The 13,264-nt window shown below is 41.8% G+C and overlaps 1 protein-coding gene across 12 annotated transcripts in view; it reads left to right on the top strand.

Moving 5' to 3' along the window:
* mast4 (microtubule associated serine/threonine kinase family member 4) overlaps positions 1-13,264 on the top strand; it is a 148,767-nt gene that overhangs the window by 89,142 nt on the left and 46,361 nt on the right. The window contains exon 1 of one of the 12 annotated variants that reach the window (XM_064308651.1): positions 4,285-4,986. The exons of 10 other annotated variants lie outside the window; for them this stretch is intronic. In XM_064308651.1, the coding sequence (XP_064164721.1) occupies positions 4,733-4,986 (254 nt within the window). In that variant the 5' untranslated portion in view covers positions 4,285-4,732. Of the gene's footprint in view, positions 1-4,284; positions 4,987-12,734; positions 13,128-13,264 lie in introns of those variants that run through there. One more of the 12 variants, XM_064308655.1, reaches the window with a different exon arrangement.

Genomic DNA, 13,264 nt, shown 5'->3' with positions numbered 1-13,264 from the left:
ACTTGGTGCCATCACAAAAATAATTTTGTAGTAAACTGCAGGTCTCAACATGCAAATTACCACTGCCCTCAACCTCTGAAGACGCATTTTCCATTTTATGCATGGATTTTTGTTTTATTTCAGTGGAGGATTCTCAATAGAAATCAAATCGGCTCATGCCCATTTGAGTAACTTTAATTTTGAGAACATCCTGTCCCATAATCACCGCCTTTTAATTTTCCGCTTGAAAGAGGGTGGGATTGACTTGAAAAGGAATTGCTTTTGCACGTACGGCTCGAACAGACTGATCTCCTTTTCAGGATCTTGGGTTAGAACAATTAAATATTTCTGAATGTGACTTGTGTACAGATGCGCGACCAAGCCATGCGCAAGTCAAATTATGACTGTCACCAGGTGATGATGAGTCTGGTAAAAAGTACTGCCTTTTTCGCTCAAAACATAATTGAAATTTACAGTTCACTAGCACCCAATCTGTGAAGAGAAGGCCTGAACATGAAATCCAGTACAGTGGTCCTGAGGAACAGTTCATGCTGTACAAGGGGTGGAAGAGCAAGGCCATAGGTGGGAATTGGAGCACTACAGGCAGTTATGAGTTTGGGGTTTCTACAGTAATCTCTGTGGGTATCTGTTTCAGGAAAACAAACCTACCTACCTATTTTGAGTGGCCTTCCTTCATTAGAGTTCCTTCATTGCTGTATCCCTTCTACTTTGGTTTTCATTTTTTGTTTTTCTATGCGGGGCATATAGATGAGTGTGATAAAGAGGGATGAGTCTGCCTGTCTTCCCTATCCGCTGTGTAAGCTGTGCTACATGACGGCCTCGCTAGCAGCTTGTTGCTACCTGCTTGTTCCGCTTGACATGACTTGCTCAACCGCTTGATCAGACCCGTTGAATTATTAATAGCCCGTGTTTAAACGTCTTATTGAGACGTTGTTTCCTCTTTGTGTTGTCTGGCTTTCCCTCTTTCCCTATTGTGATTGCCTCTCAGTGTGATGTGGATACGCCGAGTTGGACTTTGTGCTGCTTCCTCTGACATGATAAAGGCTTTCTTGGGTGTTTTTATTGGCTAAAATGCATACGCTGCCCACGCAGGTTTTCTTTTAATATGCAGTCATGTCTTTGAATTATGAATACATTGGTTCTTTCACTTTGAATTTATTTTAAATACAACAGTCTTGAAAAAGAGAATGTTTTCTGAAGAAATTCTACATTTGTATGTATCCTGATCGTATGACTAACAGAACCAAAGACCCTTTTTGTGTTTTGCATGTCTTTGCTTGTCTTTTTGTGCGTGAAAGAATTTGTTGACGTGTTGATTTATTTCACTTAAAGATTTGGCTCTAGAAAACCACCAGAATTGCACAAGTGTGGCTGTTCACTCCCATCCAGTATATTGCAATTGTGATAAAACATCAAAACAGAATTCTAATTCAACTAAGTAGCTTCACTGGCTGCTGTTGCCTTGGGGATTGGTGGGGTGGGTAATTGGCTGATTGGCCGCTGGTTGCTCTTACCCTATTGGAATTTTTAACTTTCATTGGCTAACCTCATGCCACAGTATGCCCATCTTAACACTCTCAAAATATCTGTTCACAGAGCAACCTTGGAGTGCTTTTTTATATATGCAGTTGTATTTGCATTGCATGCTTTACATGTGGGACTACATTTTTACATCCTTGCACTTTTCACAAAAACTCCAGAAGCTGCACCCGCCACCCACCCATTTGAAGCTTGTGGGTGAACAGTATGAGCTGCCCGTGTTAATATCACTTCAGGACCTTCACTCTTGTGGTCTTTGGTCCAACAGAAGCAGTGGTGCATGCCTACTGGAGTCAAGGGAAACTCTCACTCTTATGCTCGGATATGTTCCTTTTCAAAAGCTGAAATTGAGAGATTTTCATCCATTTCTTTAAAAAAAACACACACAAAAAAAAAACCCAAATATCAAGACTTCTTTTGGTCTTTACATTCAGAAGGCACAAGCAATTTAATTAGTTTTTCCTTCTCATGGAAAGTGTATGGCTGATGTCTTGTGGATAGAATCTAGGAGCAGTGGAGAAGTCTTTCACTCTTAATGTCAACACTTGTCAAATTTGCCAATTTGCAAATTGGTAACAATTTTCTTTTTCAATGTGAAATTGTTGATCTCCTTACAATGAAAAGAGTAGTTTAAATGACTGATTTTGCAGTTAATTTCATCTGTCTTTACTTAGCTATGTGTGTCTTATGGTAGTGTGCCTGTTGGTAGAATACTTAACACCTCCTGGTCATTTCTGGAAAACTCATCCCTCCATTATTCATGCTAGACAACTAGCTGGCTTGGAGTGACTTCTTGCATGTTTATGTTAACATGCCAGCCAGGTTAGCACAACAGTTATACAGTAAATCTGTATTTGTTTAATTCTGCTAGGTTTACTAGTGGTATTTCATCTCAAAGTTGTGTTTTATTCCGTTTAGAATGGTTTGATAGTTTTAATCTTGTGTTTAATCTTACAAATAACAGGTGGCGAAATAAAATTCCATCATACGTTTTCTATTATTGGGAGTATAATTAGATGTTGGGCACAGTTCAAACTATGAATCCTCCCCCAGTGAACTCAGTTGCAAATTGCATGCTACATTTATGACAAAAGGAAGTACTGTCCATTCTGGAAGTTGTGAGTTGCTATACAAACACACAGATTATGACTATGTCTGGTATAGAAATGAATGAATGATTGCACCTTGTGCAATAACATAGTGGATGTTATGTCTCTCCCTTCTTCTGTTGACGGCTTTAGCATAGTCAGAGTTTGTAACTGCTCTTTCTGTCAGCAGCGAGTGGTTTGTATCACCAGCTGATGCCAAACATTGAAATAATTTTAAAATTTGGGGGGTGCATTAATTTTGACACGGTACTATCAGAGTGATGTATTTTCATATAAACTTGAAGATTGCTTTTGTTTTTGATATTAACTTTGTCCTTATTGCAAACATAAATTAAATGACAACTTTGAATTTCAGTTCGTTCTCTTCGACAGTACCATCAATATTTGCCATTTGATGTTCTGCTTTTTCAAACGGAGAACTGCAGAATTTCATCATTTATCATTCTTCAAACTGGTGATATTTTGTTATATGATAAAGATATCATAATTTTATATAATTGTTATATTAAATACTGCTATATTGCTAATGTATTTAAATAGAAGCACTACCAAAAACTGTCACTAAACAGGTTTTTATTGTGAAAGGGCTGTTGACATTCAAACTCCTGATATTCATGTACTGTAGCCATGTTTGGGCATGACTGCAGATGTGCTGATATGGACTGTTCATTGCCCTGAGCAACAGTCTGCCCCATTTCCAGAGGGGGAAAAAAAGCTTATTTTCAAATCCACGTTGGTCTCAGAAAACAGATGCAACTTGCATGTAACGGTGCGGGTTTGACGTGCATGTGAGTGCGTCTCTGTGTTGAACTACAGTGAAACAAAGTCTCCTTAGTTCACTGTGCTCCAGACTGAGTCAGCTCTGCGGCCGTGTCTTTGAATCACCCTTTCTTAACGGGGACAGAGAAAGAGAGCACCTCACTAATCAGGGCACGGCCCGCCGCACGGGTCCTCCGGGATGCGAGGGGACGCAGATAAAGGGAGGGGAAGAACGGGAGCCTGACGTCAGCGGGCTCGGGTTCTGCAGGTAATCCACGCAGCCGCGGAGACACAAAGAGCAGCGGGGAAAGCACAAACGGGCTGTAATCTTCTGCCTTTAGTCACGCTGCGGGGCCACACGCAGGGAGCTTTACTGTAAGCAGTACCTCTCCTTCGTTGTGCTCACCGCTTCTGTCCTCTTGCGCTTAAAGTGTGCCTCTGATTGAGTGGTATCGCCAGGTGAGGACGTGGGCTGCAGTAAAGATCCCTTGTTGTTTATTCTTCGCCGTGCCATCAGTACAGAGGCAGGTTGTTGCATGCTTCCTCACCTGTCCACTGTTCTGATTGTTCCCTTCATACAGACACAGATAGAGCGGTGTGTGTGTGTACGTATATACATATACAGAGAGGGAGAGAGAGAAGGAGAGAGAATGCAAGAGATTACAATAATGAACAGCTGCCAAGTTGAATAAAGGCTGTGCGAACTTTCTTACCCCCCTTCTGTTCCATATAGTCCCACTCAGGGCACCCACTGTGTTATGGTTATCTGCTGGCAGGGCTGGGGGGGGGGAGGGAGGCAGATCAAAGGTGCGTGAGTGACTGCGAGGCACTCCTGAAACAGAATGGGACCCGCTCACTGTGTCTGAGTGCGGGGGAGGCTGGAGGTTTCTAAGCAGAAGACTCCTTGGAAAAGCACAGCATTTACATTTCAAACAGGTCTCGAAAATGCATCCCGAGGCGGGCTGTAAGGGAGCCAGACTGCGAAAGCTGTGAAATATGTTGCTATGTTGAGTAATAATGCGGTAGCACTACCAGCCGGTGACACCTCCTCCCCCCCCCTCTCAGAATGTGAAATGGTACGTGCCTGTTAGATGATATGAAGCATGTTTAGCCGAGGCAGTGCATGGGATACACAGCACTCAGAGAAACAACAAAAAGACAGAAGCCAGCAGTTAAAGATGCTTGCCGTCCCCGTGGCAGAGGTGTCCGGAGCCTGATCTGGAGAGGAAAAAGGGAGTGCGTTTTCGGCAGGTTCCCCCGGAGCAGAGCTCTCCGCGGTCAGGACACGGGAAAGGGCACGGTGTCCCCTCCGGCAGACTGCGCGCATGCTGCAGCTGGCTGCAGATGCGTCTGGACGGATCAGACCCGGCTCTCAGCACTTTGCGGAGAACGCCGGCGCCGGCCCTCCCGCGGACGCCGGACGCGTTTCGTCTCCCGGCCCTTTGAGCCCCCCCAGCGCGCTCGCCCCGGGCCGCTGGCATGACTTTGAGATCATGTCCGACTCCAGCTTCTGGACCGTCCTCTCCAACTTCAGCTTGCCTCACTTCCTGACCGGAGCCAGACTTCGCCGCTCCAAAAGGTAACTGGGGCCAAAAGCGACACGCCGTTACCATGACATCTGGGTGGCTTGTTTCTTAACCGCTCCACGCGAGTCTCGTCTGGCTGTACTTCAGCTGTGTTTATGTGTGCTTGAGAAAAATAAACAAAGGTGGAAACCAACAGCAACACACATCTGGTTGTTGCTTTCTCCATTGTCTTTGGTTTTTTTTCTGTGCGCTGACTAGTCGTAAGGCATACTGTACCTTTGTTATCCAGCCTGTATTGTTAGGCATCAGCACAGAAAGGGTGTTTACAAGGAAGGTATAATCATGTAGTTTCCGTTAACTTGGCATGTTGGCAGGCATGTTTTGTTTAAGAAAGACCGGTTGCATCCACTGCAAATTTCTTAAAGTACAGTCTCCCTTCCTTCTGTAAGGTGCTGGTGCTGTCGGGTGCACCTTTGTAGAAGGAAAAACTGTTTTATAATACATGTACCTGGTGAATTTCACAAGTGTTGAAAATGGTGCTTATGTTTCTTACTAGGAAAATAAAGCCTAGAATTCCCTTTTCCTTCTTTTTTCCCAACTAATTTTTTCTGAAAAGTTGCGTTTTATGACAGAAGGAAGGTTGACAGTGAGGTGGAATAGCTCTCATTTCAGGACCATAAACCCGAGACTGTTTTTTCCTAATTAGATTTAGGACAGGGTAGGGCCAGTTTGCTTCCTGTTCCTGTTGTCTTGCATACTGTATAATGGTTTGTCCGTGCCAGTCCTACGCATATTTTAATCCACCGTGTGACCTATTTTATGGTCAAGAAGAGCTTAATAACAGATGGATGTAATATTTGCATCAGTGCATAATGTGCAAACTCAGCCTGGGTTTTTCATCTGGATATTAAGCATTGGGCTGTTGGTAACGCTCAGCATTTCAATTTAAATATATTACAACAGGTGGATAAGACCCAAAATCTATTGGATATTGAACGAGAGGTTGTACATAAGGTTAGGTCTTTCTGAAATGAAATTGTATGGAAATGTGTTTTTTTTTTGCTGTTTGCTGGAAGGATGAGCAGAAAATGGAGTCCTGGGGATGCATGTTGTGTCACGTGTGGCTGTGGGATTAGCAGATTACGTGCAGTGGAATAGTGGAATAGCTTTCTTGTGGACACTGGTTCCCTCTCTTAATCCTGGACTCAGTCATGTGCAGTCCTCAGTTATGGACATGGAATTATGCGAAAGCCTGCCTTATGTAAACACTTGTTGCAGTCTGAGCTGGAAATGGTTGGTTTAAATTTTTTAATCTCAAAAGGTATATTAATTAATTCATAATTCTATTTGTAATTCTGAATTGTGGCCACTATTTTGAATGTATTTTTGCCTGGCATGTTTGTTTTCCGGTACTGCAATCTGTTGTTCAGACACACTTCTAGTAGCACATTCCGGCTTGCTTAACAGTATGAAGGAAGCAGGAAAAGGCATAATAATCATGTTCATCACGATGAAATATCAAAAGGTTATGTGGGTTTCTATGGGCATCCTCACCGTTCCATTTTCAGTCTTGGTGACAGAGGTGTCTCGATTGGCCCTCGACTGTGTGTCATAGTTCTCGGGATCCCAGAATGCACCGGGCCCAACGACAGCCCTAATAATAACCGCCTGGAACAGCAAAGAGGGGGTGCGTAATCCCCAGCGTGAGTGCGTCCGCATGCCTGTGCAACATGCACACAGAGCAGAGGAACTCGCGGAATGGTCTGACGTCAGGACTCTCCACTTCACACTGCCCTGACGCGCACAAGATGGCCAGGAGAAAAGCAATTAGGCTCCCGTGATATTTCTTTTCTTTTTTTTGTTTTTTTGTTTTTGGAATTGTTTTTTGGTAATGGTGGTAATAAGAATAGAAACTTCAGACATACTCTCCAGGTAAAAAAACACCAGAATAAAAGGAATGGGCTAGAAAGTTTAATTTAGGTACGACAAAGGCGGAATGTGAAAGATCTAAAACTGAGTGCAGATAAGAAAAGGGTTACAATAAACTAAGAATAAAACAGGCCTTTGTGCAAAGAAAGTTGTTGTGAATTCTCTATTTAGTTTATAGAAACAAGTGATAAGTTTGGGTGTGTCTTTTATGGTGTGTTGCTGTAGTCCATATTACAACTTGTTGTATCACCAGACAGCTGCTGTAGACAATATGACATAGCTTGTATTGCCTGGAAAGTAGAAATGGTCATGTAAATACCTTTGAGGATCTAATTTGTGTCTGAAATACTGATGTGTTCAAATAATTTACCTGCTTTAGATACAAATGCACCATATATATATATATATATATATATATATATATATAGCCTAGACTCAACTCATCCTCTTGGATGAACACCTCTTTTTCTGAGATATTACTACTATTACTCTTGAACTGATGTAAAACTTTAATCACCAGATGTATATCAGAATACAGTAGTATCCCTATTTTGTAATAAGGCTTAGTCTATTACTATGATTACTATGGCTCCAAATCCAACATCAGTTCCCACATAATAGATACTATTCTAGTATATTCTAATATGTGAACTGCTGCTGGGGGGGGGATATAATATATTAAATTATATCCAGCCTGGCACATAGGACACATTATCCCGTTTTGAATTTGTATTCTAAAGTTAGCACAGTCAGAACTTATGTTGCTTTGCATGCCACTGTAAGCATGTTTCATTGTTTCAAATTAGCTGTGGGCTACATGTCTACATCATTACTGCTTGTGTGTGCATCTTCGTGTGAGGGGTTAATAAAGGACTAAAATTTTAGTTATTTATATGCAGTATGTTGGCAAGATATACCTGTATTCTATTTTCAATTCATCCTTGCTAATTTTAAAACTTTTACGCATTATTCAATTTTCATTGTAATGAAATGAGTTGACAGATGATTTTAAAAAAATAGAATCATGTCACGAACACAAAACAAGTCACATAACACAGTAGAGTCTTCTGATGTTATTAGTGTTTTATCATAGTGGGCCTTTCACAGACTCTTCCTGACAACCATGGCCTACTTTTGCTAATTTAGCTCAGCATGGTTTCTTTGTTGTGCAGGATGTTTGCCAGTTATAGTACTGTCAATAGCAGCAAAGGCCAGAAATGCATATATCTGTCAAATATCTGTCTGTTATTAGAGAAAACTTTCCACGTGCCACATTTGAAGATATGACTGCCCAAGATGATTTGTCACACAAACTGTTCTTTGCATCTGACAAAAATGTAAAAAAATGCCGAAAATCTCCACATATAGAACTCATTCCCATGATTTCATTACAACAGAACCCCGCAGCAAAACAAAAGTCAACTGGCATGGTACTCTAGCTATGATTTGGATTGGCTGCTACCGATGGTGTTTCGTTTTTTGTTAGCGAACTAGCTAATATTAGCCCGCGATATCGCCATTTTAGATTATATAACAAAGCATCAGCTAACACAATTTAATGTTACCCTTTTGCGCAAGCCCCCTATTGGCTAGGATGCCGGCATCCTGAGATTGCTCAACTCAGACATTCAGTGCGCCTGCAACCAAACTATGTGTGGGAAAAAAAAACTGTGTTCCAGCTTTATTAGTAGATACATGACAACTAGCCTATGCCATATATGGAGTTTAGAAGTGCCACCATTGTTGCACAGGACGTAGGACATTGTGCACATCCTGTTACTGTGCAGTCACTGCTTTGTGAAAAGTTCTTTGTCAAAGATGTTGTACATGTGACAGTTCTACGCTTCATGAATACTGCTTTTTCAGCACAGTAAAATTTTTGCCCCTGAATATTAGTTTGCTTGTATTTTTATGGCAGAATTATTTGTGATTAGATTTCATGACAATTTCCGTGTAAGGCTGGCAATTTTCTTCCTCTTTCTAATCCCTCTTTTTATCACTCTCTTTCTTGCTCTCTCCCTCTCACCCTCTCTCTCAAATCCTTTTAACTCAGTGACTTGAACTGTACATGTTGTGGAGAGAATTATAAATGGATTTGATCTGAAAAGATTAAACTCATAATGTCTGAAGTATCCCTGCTGTTACTGTGTGGGGCAGGGGGGTGTTTCAGTTGTGTAACTTCTCATATGCCTAAATGAGGACTTGCTTCTCATCAAGGTGCTGTAGGTTAAGCTGCAGAGGGGGGAGCATCGAGGAGATGCAGTAGTGACTGTAAGGAATTAAAAACCTCTATCAAGGCCGTAACATTGATCTGGATGGGCAGTAGTGTATTATGTAGGTTGATGCATTTCATAACACAACTAAGATTTTAGACAACCGTGTTGTGTTTTCCAAAATCTGTGTGCATACGTAATTCATCCTCATAACAAGTAATGACATTGCTCAGAATTGTTGTTTGTGTTTTTACAAAGGGAACAGTAGGGCAAGAAGGAAGGCAAAATGTAACATTATGACCCATTGAGCCCAAAATGTCCTCCTCAAAGTGAACGCATGTGAACATTGATGACGCCGTGGAGGCGTTGCTTTCAGTAATGAATCAAAATGAAGGTAATTACTCCCTTTGAGTCATGATGGGATTTTGGACATAACCACAGTTCAATTTGATTTTTTTTCTTTTATAATAAATCTTTAAAGGTACTGTCTTCTTTCTGTAGTTTCAATCCAGAATGCTGTTTGTTTTTTTTTTCTTTTGACTTACTTTTGCATTATGGTCATTTATTACTATGTAGGGGTTAAGGCAAGGTGACTGGTTAAATCCATGTGATAACCAGGCTGGCAGTCTTCTCTCTGCTAAAGTCCCCTTTTATTCTGCAGAAGACCTTACAGGGGAGAGGGAGGGAGGGACTGAGGGACAGAGAGGGTGAGAAAGAGAAAGAAAGAGACAGATTCCTCTCTCCTCAGTGTGAGTCACAGGCCCTTCCTTGAGGACGTGCACAGGGAGCTGTGATCATCCTGCTCTCGCTGTGCTGGGAGGGGGGGGGGGGTTCGCTCACTGCCCACTTTCCTCTCTCTCTGCACTGCTCGCCTGTCCCTGGTCTGGCTGCTGGTAAAGTTAGTATCTGATACACAGTGAAAAACAATGGCAAGTTTTTAAAACTTTTTGACTGTGCCAGTACATAGTATCTTTGGAAATCATATTGAAGGGGGAAAATTTTGTGTGTACGGGGTGTATGGGTGACCCAGCGTATGACTGAGTTGGGTGGAGGTTTGAATGTGGTAATGTCCACAGTATGGAACTGAAGAATGGAAATCAAATGTACCCTGGATCAGCAGCACTGGCACCTGCAGTTTTATGATTTGTGCTTTGTATTGTACGAACCAAACATACCACGCAGCATACTTAAAAAGTTTATTCTTATATCTTTAACGATAAGTCTGTAATGCAAGCTCCTTTTGCAATCTGTTAGCCTTTAGCCCTCTATTAGCGATTTTGTGGTAATGTTTTAACAGATCAAGAATTTAAAATGTTTTTCTTTGAACTGAATTGCAAACATAAAGTAGCTGTTTTGACAGTTGTAGCAAGACCAATTTGAAATATTTCTACTGTATGTATGCTTGTAATTATAGTGAATTATAATCAATTTTAGTTTTCTGGGATAATTTTAAAGTCATATGAACCATTAAGAGATGATTTATATTGCATGATGATTTTGCGTGAGTGTTGAGTACACTGGGGAGAGACTGCCAGGGCTGGAACGAATGATGCTTCACTAGCAGTAACATTTATGCAAATGGAGGCAACGCATGAAATTCAAATGACCAGGAATATTGAAATCAGGATCTGACTTTTGTGATTCAAATGTTTATTTTTGGTTAGCCAAAGCACCTTGGAAGTCAGGTTTCTCATGTATTTTTTTTGTAGTTTGCTGTACTTAGAAAGCTGGATTAATCATATACAAACTTGACCAAGGTGGACTTAGAAAAAAGAAAAACAGAAGAAGAAGACGCACCGGATAATATTCTTCTTATTGTTCCAAAGCCTCTGCCTGGAAATATTTGCTCCACTGAATGGCACCTTTAGTGCTCCATCACATTAAAATTCGAGTTGCTCCATGGGGTCTTTGTTCCTCCTTTTGAAAAGATGACATGATTGCGTGTTTCCCTCTGTGTAGAGATGCATACGTGATGTCATCGCTCATGGCGGGAGCTCAGGGGATAATGCTTTTTGACAGGGACACGCATCACAGCCCTCAGTGTGGCTCATGCGAATGCCAGCGTATTGCTGCATGACAATCGATCTTCATTGTAGGTGGGACGTTTAAGATGGGGATCTCAAGGGCTCCGCAATGTCACCCGCGGTGGCTTCCAGGCCAGGCGAGGGACAGCTGCTGCGGGACCCTGGGACGGGTGATCGATTGGCTCGGTGCTCAGGCGCGGAGGCGGCACCGGGTCTGTGCCCCGTGCGCTGCCTCCCGTCTGCAGTCAGCCTGACATTGAGAAATAAGATCATCGGGCATTGATGCAACATCCCTCATTTCCTTCTGTCATGTCTTCCTTCAATGGTCAGCGCGGCAGATGAATTTGGAGTTGGAAAGGGACTCCTCTGGCACCAACTTTTCGTGATTGAATTTAAATTGGTGTTTGGCGGTTTCATCCGACAGACCATAGGGCCTTCAGTACTGCTGAAGGGGGAAATGCATCTGGGAGAAGGGGGATTTGTTTAGGGAGTAGGTAAAACATGTTGATATGATCTGAAGCATGATCTAGCCGGGATATGCTGTTGATTGAAGGTTGGAATAATGCATCAGGCTTTCATGGTCAGAGGGAAAGCTGGCACATTTAATTCCTTATTTGTCTATGCCTGTTTGAATATAAATATATATAACAGAGTGCATACTGTGCTGTAAATCAAGCTGATGTTTATGATTCCATCACATTCTTACAGTTCTATTGTAAAGATTATTGATATAATTAATATTGCCATAAAGTGCAGTGAACATCAGTCAGTTTTGGGTTAATAGATTTCAGCATATTTAGATGGCAGTGGAAGTTGGTTGTGGTGTGTGGAGGTAATATCTATAAGGTGCGGTGTAGATGCATGATGCCATGGATGATGCGTCTTTTAGAAGCTTGTTTGCCTTTACCAGTGGAAACCAGCTGCAGAAACTGCAAATCAGATGCATTGGCTGGGCCAGGGGCTTGCAGCTTTTGAACTTTATTATACGTTGCTACTTGTCCAGAATGCTTGGACTATTCCTTGAGTCAGATTTACAAACTTCAGTGTTTAGCATTTTAATGCAATGCAGACCAAGTGAGACCACAAGGATGTCATCTGTAGAAATCAAGGTTGCCTTTCAAGCCTAGTCACTGCAATATGGTAGCTGTTCACAGCTTATCTGTGATGACTCTGGAATTCAGTGAGGTTGCTCAATTTCCCCTATGTGAATAAAAAAAAAAAAACATACAACCAAGGATTGAGAGACGGTGTTCATTCATGTTGGTGCCATTTTGTTTGCCTGTGATAAGTGATCTTGTGAAAATGGATTTAATTCAGGATTGAAAACAATATTTATTTGTTCCCAACACCTTCTTTCCTTGTTTTCTTGATCTGTTCAGTTTTAATTGTCACACATGCTGTAGATAATTTGAAGTCATTGTGTCTTGGAAAAAAATGATTCCCATGTTCATGTGTAATAGTAAGACTCCATTAATTTTGCAGTATTCCTTCAGTGCAAACAAGGCAGGCTTGTTTGTACATAGCCTGTGCATGTGTGTACATTTAGAATGTGTGTGTGCTATTATGATTTCTTAGTAAAACTATGTGCTTCTTTCTTAATTTCTTAGCATGTTACTCATCTCCAGAAAAAGAGTGATATATGTTAGACAAGTGGTGACCAAGCCCCTGTTTATCTATGGCAGTTGAAAGCAGTCCAGTCCTTGCGTGCTGTCCTGCGAGCTCGTCGACTTCTGTCTGCATGTTCATCAGGAGCAGTGAGTCTGGTAGCTAAGAGGATCTGTTTTTGTGAGCGCTAAGCATGCTATTAAGTGTGCCACGTGGTACCTGTCAGTGCAGATGAGCACAGTCTCAGAGCCTTAGATTTGCTCTTCACTCAGAAATGCTTGGGCTGGCCTGAAAGTTCTAGAGGGCTATACTTTGGTTCTGCAGTTCTGTTGATGGGTTCCAGTGTAGACGGTTCTTGAGATATATAATGCAGTACTTTAGCAACAACAAGTGCTACAGATGGTGGAAAAGATCTGGCAGACGGTAAGGACTGGATTCGATTCATCACAATGCCTCAGTTGTAGTACCTCACCGTCTGCAGTGCGTTGCATTGTTGCTGCATGGTCCACTTTTTAATTTACAATATATTTGCTTCATTATGGAATGAGGGATCTCAAGCA

This window comes from Anguilla rostrata, chromosome 14, assembly GCF_018555375.3.
Source record: "Anguilla rostrata isolate EN2019 chromosome 14, ASM1855537v3, whole genome shotgun sequence".
Taxonomy (NCBI): domain Eukaryota; kingdom Metazoa; phylum Chordata; class Actinopteri; order Anguilliformes; family Anguillidae; genus Anguilla; species Anguilla rostrata.
The sequence above is the reverse complement of the archived record's forward strand: the minus strand, read 5'-3'. Positions and strand labels throughout refer to the sequence as shown.